The sequence below is a fragment of the Rhizopus microsporus genome (genome assembly GCF_002708625.1).
Source record: "Rhizopus microsporus ATCC 52813 unplaced genomic scaffold scaffold_30, whole genome shotgun sequence".
In the NCBI taxonomy this organism is placed as follows: domain Eukaryota; kingdom Fungi; phylum Mucoromycota; class Mucoromycetes; order Mucorales; family Rhizopodaceae; genus Rhizopus; species Rhizopus microsporus.
Genome location: NW_019671945.1, coordinates 139,911 through 153,925, shown reverse-complemented (window position 1 = coordinate 153,925; position 14,015 = coordinate 139,911). Strand labels below are relative to the sequence as shown.

Sequence of the window (14,015 nt, the reverse complement as noted above, 5' to 3'; positions counted from 1 at the left end):
CAAGAGAAACTTGCCCTATTACGTTGGATGATGTACAAGCAGCACTTAGGCAGTTACCATCTAACAAGGCTCCAGGTCCTGATAATTTACGTCAAGAAATGCTCGCTCCTTTACAGGCTAATCTTGCAGATATCTTGCTATTTCTGTTTCAATTATGCTGGACCTGGTCCTATACGCCCGCAGACTGGCGAATAGCGCAAGTTGTACCGATTTATAAAAAAGGCGACCCAGCGGAGCCAGGTAACTATCGACCAATTAGTCTAACATCCGTCTTCAGAAAAATATTAGAGCGCTGTATCTACAGCTTTTTGGTAGCTAATAGCCCTCCCCTGGATATATCTCAAGGCGGCTTCCGTGAGTCCAGAGGATCCTTAGACCAAGCTCTCTGTCTAACCGAAATATGCAACATCCTACGCCGCTTTCATCATATAACCCCAGTGCTGGCCTTTTTAGACATAAAGTCGGCATATGATACTGTGGATCGTCGTTGTATTTGGAAAAATCTAGAGCAAACAGCACCTGCTGCATTGGTTAGCTTGCTTCAGAATCTATTTGATGAGGCCCAGATAGAAGCCCTACTCAATAATGCAACGTCTACTCGTTTCTCGCCAGCCACTGGTGTCCTCCAAGGATCAATTCTCTCTCCGTTTTTGTATTCTATATACATTAACGAATTATCTCGCCTTCTGCGCTCACAACCACTAACCACAGATACTTCCCCTACCGAACTTGCCCTTCGCATGAACTGTCTCCTCTATGCTGATGATGTTGTCCTTATAGCTGATAAGGCTGATATGCCCACTCTCCTCAAGTCTTGCGAAGACCACAGTTACCAACTTGGGTACCGATGGAACCCAAGTAAATGTGTTATATTAGATCCAACACAACCGTCTTCAAGTTATACCCTCTATGGAGAACCAATCCCAAAACAATCATCCTTTCCCTATCTCGGAATCCCTTTTCGTTCGGGTGGCCATCTCGACGCCATTGAACTGATTGCTAACAACAAGACTAAAGCCCTTACAACTATGAACCAATTCTCAGCTATTGGCATTCATCCCAAGGGTTTTACCTCTCTCTTAGCCACTCGTTTCTATTCCCAAATCGTTCGTGCCCAATTAGAATACGGGCTAGCCATTACCAAGGTTACCTCCTTCCTTAGCAAACAGTTGGGCGACGCTCAGAACGCTTGCATACGTCGAATCTTTGGTGGTTTGGGCATTTCTTCCCTACCGTTGTTTTTCCTTTTGGCAACCTTCCCAACCATGCAGGAACGCGCTTACTCCCTTCAGTCCCAATTCCTTCTACGCACCTATACCCTTGCAGATGATGCACTACTTTCCCATCTTCTCCCATTGATCCTCCAACCTAGAAGTTACTCCCAATGGTATAAACTTTCTAGGTCTCCCATTTGGAGACTATGCGCACCAAACCCAGAATTCCTTGATCGCCGCTCTTTACGCTTGATGCAAAGGAAGTTCCGCCAAGATAACCTCAATCACAAGCGCGCAACGCACGCCTCTGTTCTTCTTACGCACTGTCGCCCGACTATCTCCCTAGACCCTATCCTTTGGCTACCTATGACCAGATCTGAGAGAAGTCGATGCATACGTTGGCGTCTTGGTTGGCTTCCTAGTGGTCATGATAAAACCTGTCCTCGGCACCCCAACCAATCCTTCACCAAAGCCCACGCCATTCGTTGTCTCCAGATGCACCGTCGACTTATGATGCCCGAAACAATTTTAGATCCATTATCCTTCCTTTTGAATATGCTACCTTCAAAGAAACCACGCTCCTTTCAAGTCGCTCTCCCATGGACCATTCGTTGGCCAGCTATCTGCATTCTTCTTCATGAACTTGACTACCTCCATCATCAGAAGTGTCCACCTTCTCCGCCCCCACACCTTGGGCAAAAGCTCCTCAATTGGCTTCCTCGTTGTCCTCACTAGTGTATCTTACACTTGCCCCAACATCATTTCTTCAATAACTTTTTTATCCTGGATCTCATAAGGGTTTTTTAGTTACCAATTCTTCATTCTTTTTTGATCTGCCTCGGGCGAAGAAGATATATTATTATCGTGCGCCCACTTGAGGCTTTAATTGTAAATAAAAGACTGTTTAATCGTATAGCTTCAGCATTTAAAATTGCTACTCTAGTTTAAGCAAAATTGAATGAATGGTATAAGTTTTAAAGTAAGGCTTTATTTAATTGTCTATTTATTCGTTGTCGTCAACAACAGTGGTTTCCAAACCTATATAATTCATTTTATGAATTAGTTAACAGTCGCTTCACAGATAGGAGGACCAAAGTATGTGTATACTTTGGTATAATTACTCTCCAACCTCTCGCGCTCACCAACTGCCGGAAATCATCCATTGTCTAAAATGACAACTTTGACTACACGGACAGCGTAAAGGATTGCCAGATAGTTTAAAAGGGAGAAAAAAAAGAAAATTACTTACCCTTAAAGTTAGCAACAGGGACATAGGAGACGTAGGAGTAGAGCTTTTCCTTAGCATTTTCATCGTCATTACGCTTACGAGCAATACGAACACGAATGCGGTGGTTGATGTGCTTGACACCACGAGACCAGAGAGCCTTGTTTAAAGCAGGGTCAAGACGAACATCCTTAGTGCCCATGGCCTTTTGGGCAAAAGCCTTGACAGCCTTAACAGCAGCAGGAGTACGCTTTCTTAAAGAGCGACCAAAGACGTGCTTGTGCAAGTGAATAGTATATTCACGAGTGACAACATCAGCAAGAGTAGAACGCTTTTGAGGAGTAGATTTGGACATGTGTATTAAGGATTATAATGGATGGATGGATGAAGATACTGTTGACACCTTTGGATGTCTCTGTAGGCTTAAGCATCCAGAAAATTTTAGCAGTCCTTTCTGAAATTGAAAGTAGGAAATTGTCTGCACTAAATAAATTTTAGAATACACCATTTTTTAGCGAATGCTGATAAAATAAAGCAACCCTTAAGTCATTTAAAAAACATGTCAGCTCAAATCTCAGTAAATTGCACTCGTCCATTATTGTGTCCACAAAAGAAAACAAGGCCCGGGGAGTTTTTTTTTATCTTGAAACCCGCCATACAATTAGAATTACAGACCTTGCTGGCCTTAGCAAATCCGCTGTGCAAGATATCAAAGATAGAACTAGGAAAATGGAAGCACTTTACTTCGCAAACAAAAAAGATAATCATTAGAGATGGGCGAAAGGGCTCAGAAACACTTGTAGAGGATGATCAGAGAAGATCCTTTTTTCTCTTTTGCAAAGCTGGGTGTTTTCCATTTCATACGAAACTTTTTGATCATATGTTGCCTAACTTGGCTTCAAGCCGTGCCAGCCAACTTCCAAGCCTCGATTGACAGCAAATTACCGTAAAATTAAGCTTCGCTGGACGAAGGAACACGTCAATTGAACCGAAACCAATGGAGGAACGTGATCTGGTCCAATGAGTCACATTTTTGCGTACATGGTAGTGGCCGCAGCAAAAGAGTTGTTCGAAAGGAAGAAGAGCGTTATGAGGAAAGAAACAACATCTGTGGTGAAGTTTTGTGGTGGTTGGCCTATGATTTGAGGATGCTTTTAGAGGCAGTCAACACCAACTCTATCAACCAGGAAAAATATATCAATATTTTGACCAACAGCCTGCACCTTTGGCTAACGAATATTACGCCAAGTCAGCAGAGACACTTTATCTTCCGAGAGGATAGAGCTTCTTGCCATACGGGTTATGCTTGATGGAATATTGGCCTCCTCAAAGTCCAGATTTGAACCCCCTCGAGCATGTTTGGCATGCTCTTGAAAAGCGAATTAAGAAGAGACGATCTTCTAGCGCTAGTGTGTAACAGCTGAAGGTGTCCTTGCAAGAAGAGTGCGCAAGGCTGGACGTTGAGCTTGCTGACTATTTAGTCGAAAGAATGAAGTGAAAATGCGAAGTCGTCATTAAAGAAAAAAGTGACTCAACTGAATGTTTTATATATTATTAAAATAAACACTTCAACCTTTTTTTTTCACAATTTGAAGTCCCAAGCTGAAACTAGTAGGTTTGAGTTTACAATATTATTTTTCAATGTTTTGGTTAACCACAGATTAATTATACCACTATCACTCTACATTTGTTTAACCTCAGGTTAACCACCTCAAATTATGTGACTTACATTTATTCCTGCACACCTAGGCTTTTCGGGGCAATAACGCGTTTGTTAAAAATCAAAAAAGTTATTTTTATCTCCCTCCAAATGTCTAGTAACCTTCGACAGAGGCGTGTTGAGGCAGAGATTGCTTCAACAAAGCACTTGGACGTTGATTTTGATGATTCTAAAAAGGTTCCTGTCTATCCATTTTTCTTGAAAGAATAAAATATCATTTAAACTAATGCTTTTTTAGTATGGAAACAACTTTTCGCCTGTTCAAAATGATCGCACTTTTCATAAACTGGCATTTTCACTGCTTTGCATCATTGCAACTTTTGTTACTTTTTACAAGATTTGGAATCCCGCAGAAGTTGTGTAGGAAACATAATCCAAGTAGCAGATCCTGTTTCTGATTCCTCTTTAGGTTTGATGAAGTTCATTTTGGAAAATTTGCGGGTTACTACTTACAGCGAACCTATTACTTTGATGTCCATCCACCGCTGGCTAAACTGATGATTGCTGCAGTAGGATACTTGCTAGGATTTGATGGAAAATACGACTTTGCAAATATTGGCGATGATTATCATGATCACAATGTACCTTATATCGGCCTTCGTTCCTTACCTGCTGCACTTAATGTATTTTCTACTGCATTAATCTATTTGATCATGAAAGAGTCTGGTTATTCATTGATCATTTGCGTTCTTAGCACAGCAATGTATATCTTTGATAATGCTATGGTCACTCAGAACCGTTTGATCTTATTAGACAGTATGCTAGTTTTCTATATGCTTGCGACTGTCTATACCTATGTGCGATTCCGTAAACTTCGACATAAATCATTCTCTGTCAAATGGTGGTTTTGGCTTCTTCTCACTGGTATTGCTATGGCAATGACTGTAAGGTAAGCTAATGATCACAACCACTTTAACCCACTTTACCAACATGCATTCATATATAGTGTCAAGATGGTCGGACTGTTCCTAGTTGCATTGATTGGACTCTCTGTGCTTTATGACTTGTGGAACTTGCTTGATATCAACTATGGATTGACTATGGTAAGTAAGATTAAAAGAGGAAGCGAATGGTTGTAATAACTTGAAGTTAGAAACAATTCATGAAACACTTTTACGCTCGAGCATTTGCTCTAATCATTGTTCCTATCGCTGTCTATCTGTTCTGGTTCTATATTCACTTTGCTATTCTTGACCAATCCGGTCCAGGTGACTCCTTCATGTCTACTCGATTCCAAGATACGCTCAAGTTTAGTCCATTGAAAATGGCTGCATTAGGCAAGTATATGAATAATCAACAAGACATAGACTAACATATTACCTATAGAGGTTCACTATGGAGATGTAATCACACTGAAACACAAGGATACGAACGCCTTTTTACATTCTCATGACCTTCACTACCCCTTAAGATACGAAGATGGTCGTGTTAGTAGTACAGGCCAACAAGTTACAGGTGTACTCGAGTCTAATGAGAACTGCTTTTGGCGCGTTAAGCCCACATTTCCTATTGAAGATAACGGTGAGCCTGTTCCTGTCAAGAATGGCGATGTCATTCAACTGGAGCATGTCGTCACTGGCACAAACTTACTCACGCACGATGTCGCTTCACCTTGGATGCCAACCAATGAAGAAATAACTACTGTCCCTTTGGACAGTCGCTACGAAGAAACTCTTTTCAAGATTATTTTTGAAGATGATGACATGGACATACTTGAGACACACATGACTCCCTTTAGATTGATTCATGAAGATACCAAAGTGGCAGTCTGGGTTCATAACAAGAAATTGCCCGAATGGGGCTTAGGACATCTTGAAGTGAACGGTAACAAAAATGCGGTTGACAATACCAATTACTGGATGGCTCAAGAAATCAAGGGTAAAAATGCTACCGAGATTAACTCACGAAGGAACCAAAAACAATTGAGACACATGCCCTTCATTAAGAAATTCCTTGAGTTGCAAGGAAAAATGATCAGCCATAATGCTGGTCTTACAAAGCCTCACCCTTATCAATCGACCCCTATCACCTGGCCATTTATGATCCGTGGTGTATCATACTGGTCAAAAGAGGACACACGCTCTCAGATCTACCTAACTGGCAATTTGTTTGGATGGTATCTGTCTGTAGGCGGTATTGCTGTATTTGCAGGTATTATGGTCGCTGATATACTAGCACGCAGACGAGGAATTGAACCCATTGATGAACCTGTTCGCCACCGATTGATCCAATCTGCTGGTTTCTTTTTCACTGCATGGGCACTTCATTATTTCCCATTCTTTTTAATGGGAAGATCATTGTTTTTGCATCACTATCTTCCAGCTGCTACTTTGAACTATTTATTATTGGGTAGTATGTACCAATTCATATTCATTGATGGTATCGATTCACCTGTGTCATTCATCACAAGACTGTCTAACAAGACAAGGTTGACTATCATGAAAGCCGAAGTATCTTGGAAAGTGTATCCTGTCGTTTTCATCACTTTAATTTGTCAAATTGCCATGTTTATCTATTTAGCTCCCTTAACTTATGGCACACCAATGACATTAGAAGAAGTGCAGAGCCATCAGATCTTGAGTGGTTGGAAGCTTCAATACGGTAAGAACAAATAGATTTTTGTTAGATAAACACTAACTTTTTACTAGCAAAATAATTGAACTTTCAATAAAGAACAAGTTGAATATTTTATCATAATAAATCAATTTATATCCATAATGTCTGTTCTTTGTGGTTTAGAAGGATGAAAAGACCATGGAACATTTTTCACCCCAAAATCATGCCAACTTGCTCAGTTTTGTATTTTTTTTTTTTTTTTAAATAGAATTAAAACAATCATCTGTACCATGTGCGGACCTTGATCACGTTTTAAGCCTTCTCTTCTGCAACTGTCGTATTGGTTACCATATCTAAACCAATCCTGATTGCCTCCGTTCCGGCCTCCGATGTAAACCTTGTCGTAGAACAATGTATGCTGATAACTGACATTGAGATAAGCGACTGTAATCCGTGTGAATAGAGTGAATCCATGCATTATAAGATTACGTGTGCACGCTTTTAGTGATAAGTCAAATTAAATAGAATCTCTCCTTTGAATATAAATCATTACTTCTTTAAAAGATAACCCTTCTTACGATAAAAGCAGTATCATAACTCAGATCATGGAATGGGCAATAAGATCAGTATCAGGAACGAATCAAAAGTTTTCTTTATGAACTCAGGAACATGAATGTTAGAACAATCAGCTTCAATGGTTGGTATCAAGGACGTTCATTCGCAAACTACTAGCCGCAAGCATCTCGATTGCTGAGGTGGTCAGAAAAAATAGAAAGGGAAGAAATAGAGAAAGAGATAGAAAGTGATTACATCACCAGCTACAGACGATCTACGTGGCCTGTCGTTGTTTCTTACAGCATTCATGTAACACTGAGGATGTAGTTTAGGTTCGAATTAGGAGATCAAAACCCAAAGATTGCTAAAATCCGAGCTATCTGATATTGTTTCACGTGATCTATGGGTCGGACTTTTTACAATTCATCAGTCTTTTCTTCGGCAATTCCTTCGGATACACTCAACTCACACGAGTGCAGGGATTCCCTTTTCTTCTCCAAATGTCAGCCCAATCATCAAAAAAGCGAAAAAGAACACCCAACGATGCACAGTGGTGTCTAAATCATGCCAATACTCTCTCTTTGAAATCTTTTGCTCTCCAGTTTCAATTATGTGACCGTGCATACTGCATGGGTCGCTATCGAACAATTCTTGACAAGTATTTTGAGACTGACGCCAAGGATATCCTTCTAAACGAACTCAAACAATGGACCTTTTCTATCTATAGTATTGATTTTTGGAAGGAACAAACTCGGAAGAAGATGATGTCGGATACCCATGCTTCATGCTCAGCTCTTGTCAACCAAATCATTATGGAAGAAATCCCTTTTATTGACCACAACAGTAACAACTCCCCTTCTGCTACCACCTCCGCCTCCAACGCAAACACCAATGAGGACAACACGAGCAACGACAACAATGCAACCGATGCGTACATCAATTCAGTTTTGCTATCATTCACTGCGTCTTTCAACAATAGCAGCTCCAATGACTCATCCAATAAATCTATTTCTTCATGGTTAGTCAACAACATCAACATTACCGAACTCTTTCGAAAATGCTAGCAAGAAATACCCTCCACCAAGTCGATTTTTCAGATTGAAACCGACTTGCAAGAAGTTTTGGCTCTTTCCAGTATCCTTTTCCTCGTACCAAATGAGCACAGCGCACTCAAATCCCGAGTTTTTGGATTACCTTCATTACACTCCCTATGTGACCATGTTTTCCATGATTTGATGGAAACGAACGACTCTACAAACGACAACCAGCTCACAGACGACGAGTTCATCACCATTACACGAACCATCAATGGGATAGATGCTAAGACAAAATCAATAAGGGAAGCCAAGCTGGTTCTTCTTTCACTTTCTGTTCGCATGACTGGTAACAAGGCCAATGTTGTGGAAGGAATCACGAATCTGTAAGTGCGAATATGGAAGTCATAAAGAAGTATTTTTTTTAAAATTGTTACGTTTATGTTAGTCTGACCAAGTTGCCACGGAATCGACTATTGAATTTGGACAAGATGGGTGAAGTTGAACTGCAAATGACTTATTATGATGCCTTTTTGTCTGAAATTATCGCTGACCAAGACCGAAATGTAGCATTGCGATGGGCGAATAAATCATGTGAAGAGGAATCTGATATTCGACCCGACACGATCATCTCAACACTGATGCAGCACGATTTTGGTTACCCTGTTGGTTTTGGTGAGGTCAAGCCTGGCAACAGCTCTACAACCAAACATTCTCTATGTATGAATATTCTTCGCCTGGGAATCGCCTCCAAAAGGGCAATCGATAAATGGCACTTGAACGGCTGTCTTGCCTTTATGATTGACGGCTTCTACATCTCCTTCTTTCTTGTCCGCAAACAGCACGAGCACTTATACACGATGGTCGAAATTGCTGCTATGACTGTTGCCTCTTCTCTGGGGGACCTTCACACTTTTGCCTCTCTCAAGAACCTTGATACTTTGTCCAAAGTTAGCCGCTATTTTTGGAATCATTGCAATGTTACTGAACATCCTAATGTTGAGTCAAGTGATACTGATGACGGCTTTGTGGTCCCCATTTCCAACTTTTATGCTCTCATTGACAAGTCATGTAACAAGTCCCGCGACATATCATCACGATATTGAATACTCCGCTTGTCCCCATCTCCATAGTCTTGATTTCGATCCTTCTTCCCAATATCCCCCCCTTCTACAACACAATATGAAATACAGCAAAAAATATTTTTACTGATTTGAGGACAATACAGTGCAAACAAAGAGAGGGTAAAAAGGGAGAGTTAGGTTCAAGTGATAGGCTATAGTTGTGAGAAAAGTTATGGTTTGTGGAATTGTTGGTCGTTCCTACAACAATTTCCCTTGACTCCGCTCTGTCAGCCAATAGTGGTACAGGCTCCAAGAGCCGCGCTTTTATTTTTTATGTTAAAAATATAATATAAAAATATATAATAATAAATATCTGTGATTCCCTTTTCCCTTTATACCTTCAAAAGCCGCGCATTCGTGGAAAAAACTATGGGAGATAATACAAATGGATTCAACATCTCAGACAACGATATGGACGCATTATACACCGAGTTCGTACGCAGATTTACCCAAGAACAAGAACTCAAGCAGAATGGAAACCCCTTACCGTTGGAAATCACTACCGAGTTGGACGAAGTCAGTGAACCACAGCAAGATAAAAATTTTAAGCGTTTTCGACGAGAAAGTAAGAAATATGCTTTGGAAAAGTGGAACATCCCAGAGTGTATTACAGCGAACTTTACAAAGAGATCAACAAACATAAAACAGACACTTCCGATGTTATCTCAAAAATATACGAAGTTACCGATATAACAAAATTTTAAGCCAAAGTTGCTACTGAGATCTTCGAAGAGCTCCAATTTACCTTGGAACAATCCACCAGCTTGGAAGAAGCTCGACAAATTATATAAAGAGCAACAGAACAAAGTAAACGTCTGGCAATCTTTGGCTTCGCTCAAGCCAAGGCCCAAGAGCAAAGTGCAAAAAACTACGCTATTGACGCCCTCAACCTTCCAGCTAGCGTCAAATATCAAGTCCCCAAAAAGACAGTCTTAAGACAACGAACGCCTTCAGTGATGGATTCTTACAAAACCTTCAACAAGCCAGATTTGAACGAGAACTATTACAACAGCACATCACCAACAATGCCAGAGGTAGAGGCAAAGGATTCAACAAAGGACGTGAGAACTCACAAGGAAACCGCAGATATAGAGGAGGACGAGGTTCTCTTTTTGGACGGAGCCCGAGTGGGAATATCAACAATCCCCACAATCACAACAACAGTAACAGTCTGTCCAATAACTCCCAAACCAACCTCAGCAACCACCGTTATACGAATACAACAACTTTATCAACAATGGAAAAACATAACAACACATCATTGACCACTTTCTGTAGTACAAGATGGATACAAAATTCAATTTACATCAACACCACAACCTTGGAGAACCAGACCACTACATTTGATCCAGATCGAACAACAAGCCGTCATCGAAGCGGTTCAGAAGTTCCTACAAGCAGATATAATCGAAACTTCACCTTCTCAGGGTACGGATTTCTTATCCAATTTCTTTACGATCCAGGAGCCGAACAAGAGAAGACCTATTTTGGATTGCCAAAAAATCAACAACTTTATTCAGTGTCACCATTTCAAGATGGAAGGTGTACCAGTCTTGAAAGAAATACTGGAAAAGAACGATTTTATGTGCAAACTGGATTTAAAGGATGTGTATGTATTAGTGGGACTTCATCCCCAATCTCGGAAATATCTCACATTCATGAATCAGGGAATGGTTTATCAATACAAGACTCTTGCCTTTGGAATGAATGTTAGTCCCAGGGTGTTTTCGAAGATCATGAGGTTTGCAGTGGAACAATTGCGGAAAGAAGGAATTCGTTTAGTGTACTATCTGAACGATATTTGCCTACTAGCCAAGACAAAGGAAGAAATGGAAGCAGTTACATCACGAGTAATTTCACACCTAGAATCTTTAGGATTTATTATAAACAAGGAAAAGAGCATACTAACTCCTTTACACAAGCAGGGGTTTCTAGGCTTCCAGCTCAACTCTCAGAATATAAAGATCACAGTTCCGGCCAAAAAAATCAACAAGTTGATAAGCAGAATCAAACAAGCACTGACTCAACCAATCCGGCCATGCAGATGGTATGCGAACCTGTTAGGGAAAATGGCCTCGATGATACCGGCGATTGAGGAAGCTCTTTTACATATCCGTTATCTACAGAGGGATCTGGCGTGCAGCTTGCAGTTACATCACCAACGTTGGGAAGCACCATTTACGATTTCAGACAACAGCCAAACGAACTGCAATGATAGATAGATTTTATAACTGTTGTATTTAGCACTGATATTGACTTGTAGAGTATTCAAAGAGCTTATCATAATTTGTACAGTACCTGTCCAAATTACATTGTACATAAAAGAGCCTGTAGACAGAGTAACATCACACTAAGAAACTGTGCTACAGTGTAGTATATATTGCTACCATATATTAATAATATATATCTTTCTTCACTTCTTATTTACAAAAATAAAAAGATATACTTAGAAGTTATTTTTTAATCATAGTCCATTTCAATTCAACTATTCAGCCAATTCTTCAATAACAACAAAAAATGGGTTACCCATACAGCGACTCGACAATCAAAAAGCGGCCATTACCATTCACGTAGACGCTTCAGATATCGCTTGGGGCATGGCGTCACAGGAAGTTGAAGCAACGGGGTACTGGGCCGAAGAAGAAAGAAATCATTCTATAAATGTCAGAGAATTATCAGCAATTATGTTCGCTCTACAGTTGCATGCAAAGAAGTACCATGGTTCCACCATAAAGCTGTACACGGACAATATCACCGCACTAAAGTTCGTTACAAAATCCGGCGGGACATCTTCAACACTATTGCAAGACTTAGCAGTAAGAACTCAGGACATTTTGCAACCAGCACCAACTTCGAGTAGAATACCAACATATACCGGGAATCAAGAACATTCAAGCGGACCAACTCAGCAGACGACGAATGGAGAATCCCTTGCGCAAAGCGAAGATCCCCAGACATATCTTCCACAAGCTCAGCAAGATTTGGGGACCACTGACGATAGACGCATTCGCCTCACAACACAATCATCAGCTACCACAATTTTGGAGCCTCAGACCCGACCCAGAAGCAACAACATTAGATGCATTCAGACAAAACTGGATGAAAAAAGGGGTGTACCTGTTTCCTCCGTGGAGATTTATCCCTCAAACAATACAGCAATTGAAACGATAGAAGATACAAGAGGCGGTAATAATCACACCGTGGTGGACCACGCAACATTGGTTTCCAATGATTATGAGGATGAAGCAGTTATCACAAACAATAACATTCAAACTAAACAATTGGAAGATGGTCGCATGGCGCTTATCCGGGGCAAGAGAAAGGGCCAAGGCATGAACACTGATAAAATAGAGTTTTTGGAACATACAATACGTACAAATGCTAGAAGTGTTTATAACCATGACTGGAGAAAATGGGTGACGTGGTGTAATAACCAACAACCAACAATCAATCCTGAAAGGTACGATCCAGATAAGGCATTTAGGTTTTTGATGGACAATCGTGAATTTTCAAGCCAACATTTAAATGGACTTCGATCAGCCGTGTTCAAAGTCTTGCATCCAACAGAACCACCTTTGGCACAGCAAGAGAAAATTGTCCAATTTTTCCAGGCTAAAAGACACCAAGAAATAAAGATCCTGAAAGAGTCAGATTTATCAACTTGGGACACCAATATCTTAATTCGTTATATCAAATCAACTTGGATACACAATGACAAGATCAACTTATTGGAATTACAAAAGGAAACTCTTAGTTTACTTTGCTTAGCAACTATGGCACGACCTAGATCAGGCGTGGGAAGACTACAATACAAACATGTCAAGTTTACAATGCAAGAGGACAAGCCTATAGCAGTTTTATTACACTTTGCAGAAGCTAAAGAAACTAACATAAAATCAGCAAGATTTGGATTAATGGAGGAAGAAGAAATGTGCCTCACGAGAACGATGTACGCATTTGTTCAAAAATCAGCACATTTAAGACATACCTTACCAGACGATCATACCTTCTTTCTCACATACTTAAATAAACCAGACAAGATTCCGTCATCAGCCAAACCATCCAACGTAGCTAACTGGATGAAGCAAATAATGAACGACGCAAGGGTGGATACTACTATATACAAGGCACACTCAATCCGATCAGCTGCAAGCACAAAAGCAGTAGAAAGGTTACATTCAATTGCAGAGGTCAAGCAACATGCTAACTGGAGTAGCAAAGCAAATACATTTGAAAAGTATTATTATAAACCAGTAGCTCAACGATCTTCAAGTACAATTATAGCAAATTCAATTTTTGGACTTACGGAGAACAGTACCACATTGAATGACAGAGCGGAGTCAAGGGAGATTGTTGTAGGAACGACCAACAGTCAGAAAAAAGGAACCCTGTAATTTTATGTTTTACAAAGGAATGAAATTGAAATAATCATCGAATTTAGAACTAGAAGATGACAAGATCGTGTCAAATTACTGATGTGAAAACCATTGAATGCATCTTTAATCCTTGCAAGATATAGAGAGGGTTTGAACAGAGAAATGTATACAGAGATATTGACAATGTTTTTTTTTTTTTTTTTTTTTTTTT

The 14,015-nt window shown here is 40.2% G+C and overlaps 4 protein-coding genes across 4 annotated transcripts; 3 read left to right on the top strand and 1 right to left on the bottom strand.

Annotated features, from left to right (window-relative positions):
• Window positions 1-2,105: 2,105 nt before the first annotated feature.
• Window positions 2,106-2,879, bottom strand: RHIMIDRAFT_316553 (ribosomal protein L31e). Its single transcript, XM_023615060.1, has 2 exons — window positions 2,464-2,879; window positions 2,106-2,252 (listed from the first exon to the last, which is right to left on the bottom strand). The coding sequence occupies exons 1-2, from the start codon at window positions 2,792-2,794 to the stop codon at window positions 2,218-2,220; spliced, it is 366 nt and encodes a 121-aa protein (XP_023461522.1). The 5' UTR covers window positions 2,795-2,879; the 3' UTR covers window positions 2,106-2,217.
• A 1,297-nt stretch (window positions 2,880-4,176) lies between these two features.
• Window positions 4,177-7,015, top strand: RHIMIDRAFT_231676 (glycosyltransferase family 39 protein). The gene is made up of 7 exons (XM_023607703.1): window positions 4,177-4,336; window positions 4,398-4,519; window positions 4,569-5,048; window positions 5,106-5,202; window positions 5,253-5,436; window positions 5,486-6,760; window positions 6,808-7,015. Exons 1-7 carry the CDS (start codon window positions 4,250-4,252, stop codon window positions 6,813-6,815), a joined length of 2,253 nt encoding a protein of 750 aa, XP_023461521.1. The 5' UTR covers window positions 4,177-4,249; the 3' UTR covers window positions 6,816-7,015.
• A 755-nt stretch (window positions 7,016-7,770) lies between these two features.
• On the top strand, window positions 7,771-9,410 carry RHIMIDRAFT_248996 (uncharacterized protein; the record flags this gene model as incomplete). The annotated part of the gene is made up of 3 exons (XM_023610577.1): window positions 7,771-8,288; window positions 8,436-8,690; window positions 8,753-9,410. 3 exons carry the CDS (start codon window positions 7,771-7,773, stop codon window positions 9,408-9,410), a joined length of 1,431 nt encoding a protein of 476 aa, XP_023461520.1.
• Window positions 9,411-9,716: 306 nt separating this feature from the next.
• Window positions 9,717-10,393, top strand: RHIMIDRAFT_95102 (uncharacterized protein). Its single transcript, XM_023615915.1, has one exon. It carries the CDS (start codon window positions 9,798-9,800, stop codon window positions 10,119-10,121), a length of 324 nt encoding a protein of 107 aa, XP_023461519.1. The 5' UTR covers window positions 9,717-9,797; the 3' UTR covers window positions 10,122-10,393.
• The last annotated feature ends 3,622 nt before the right edge of the window (window positions 10,394-14,015 follow it).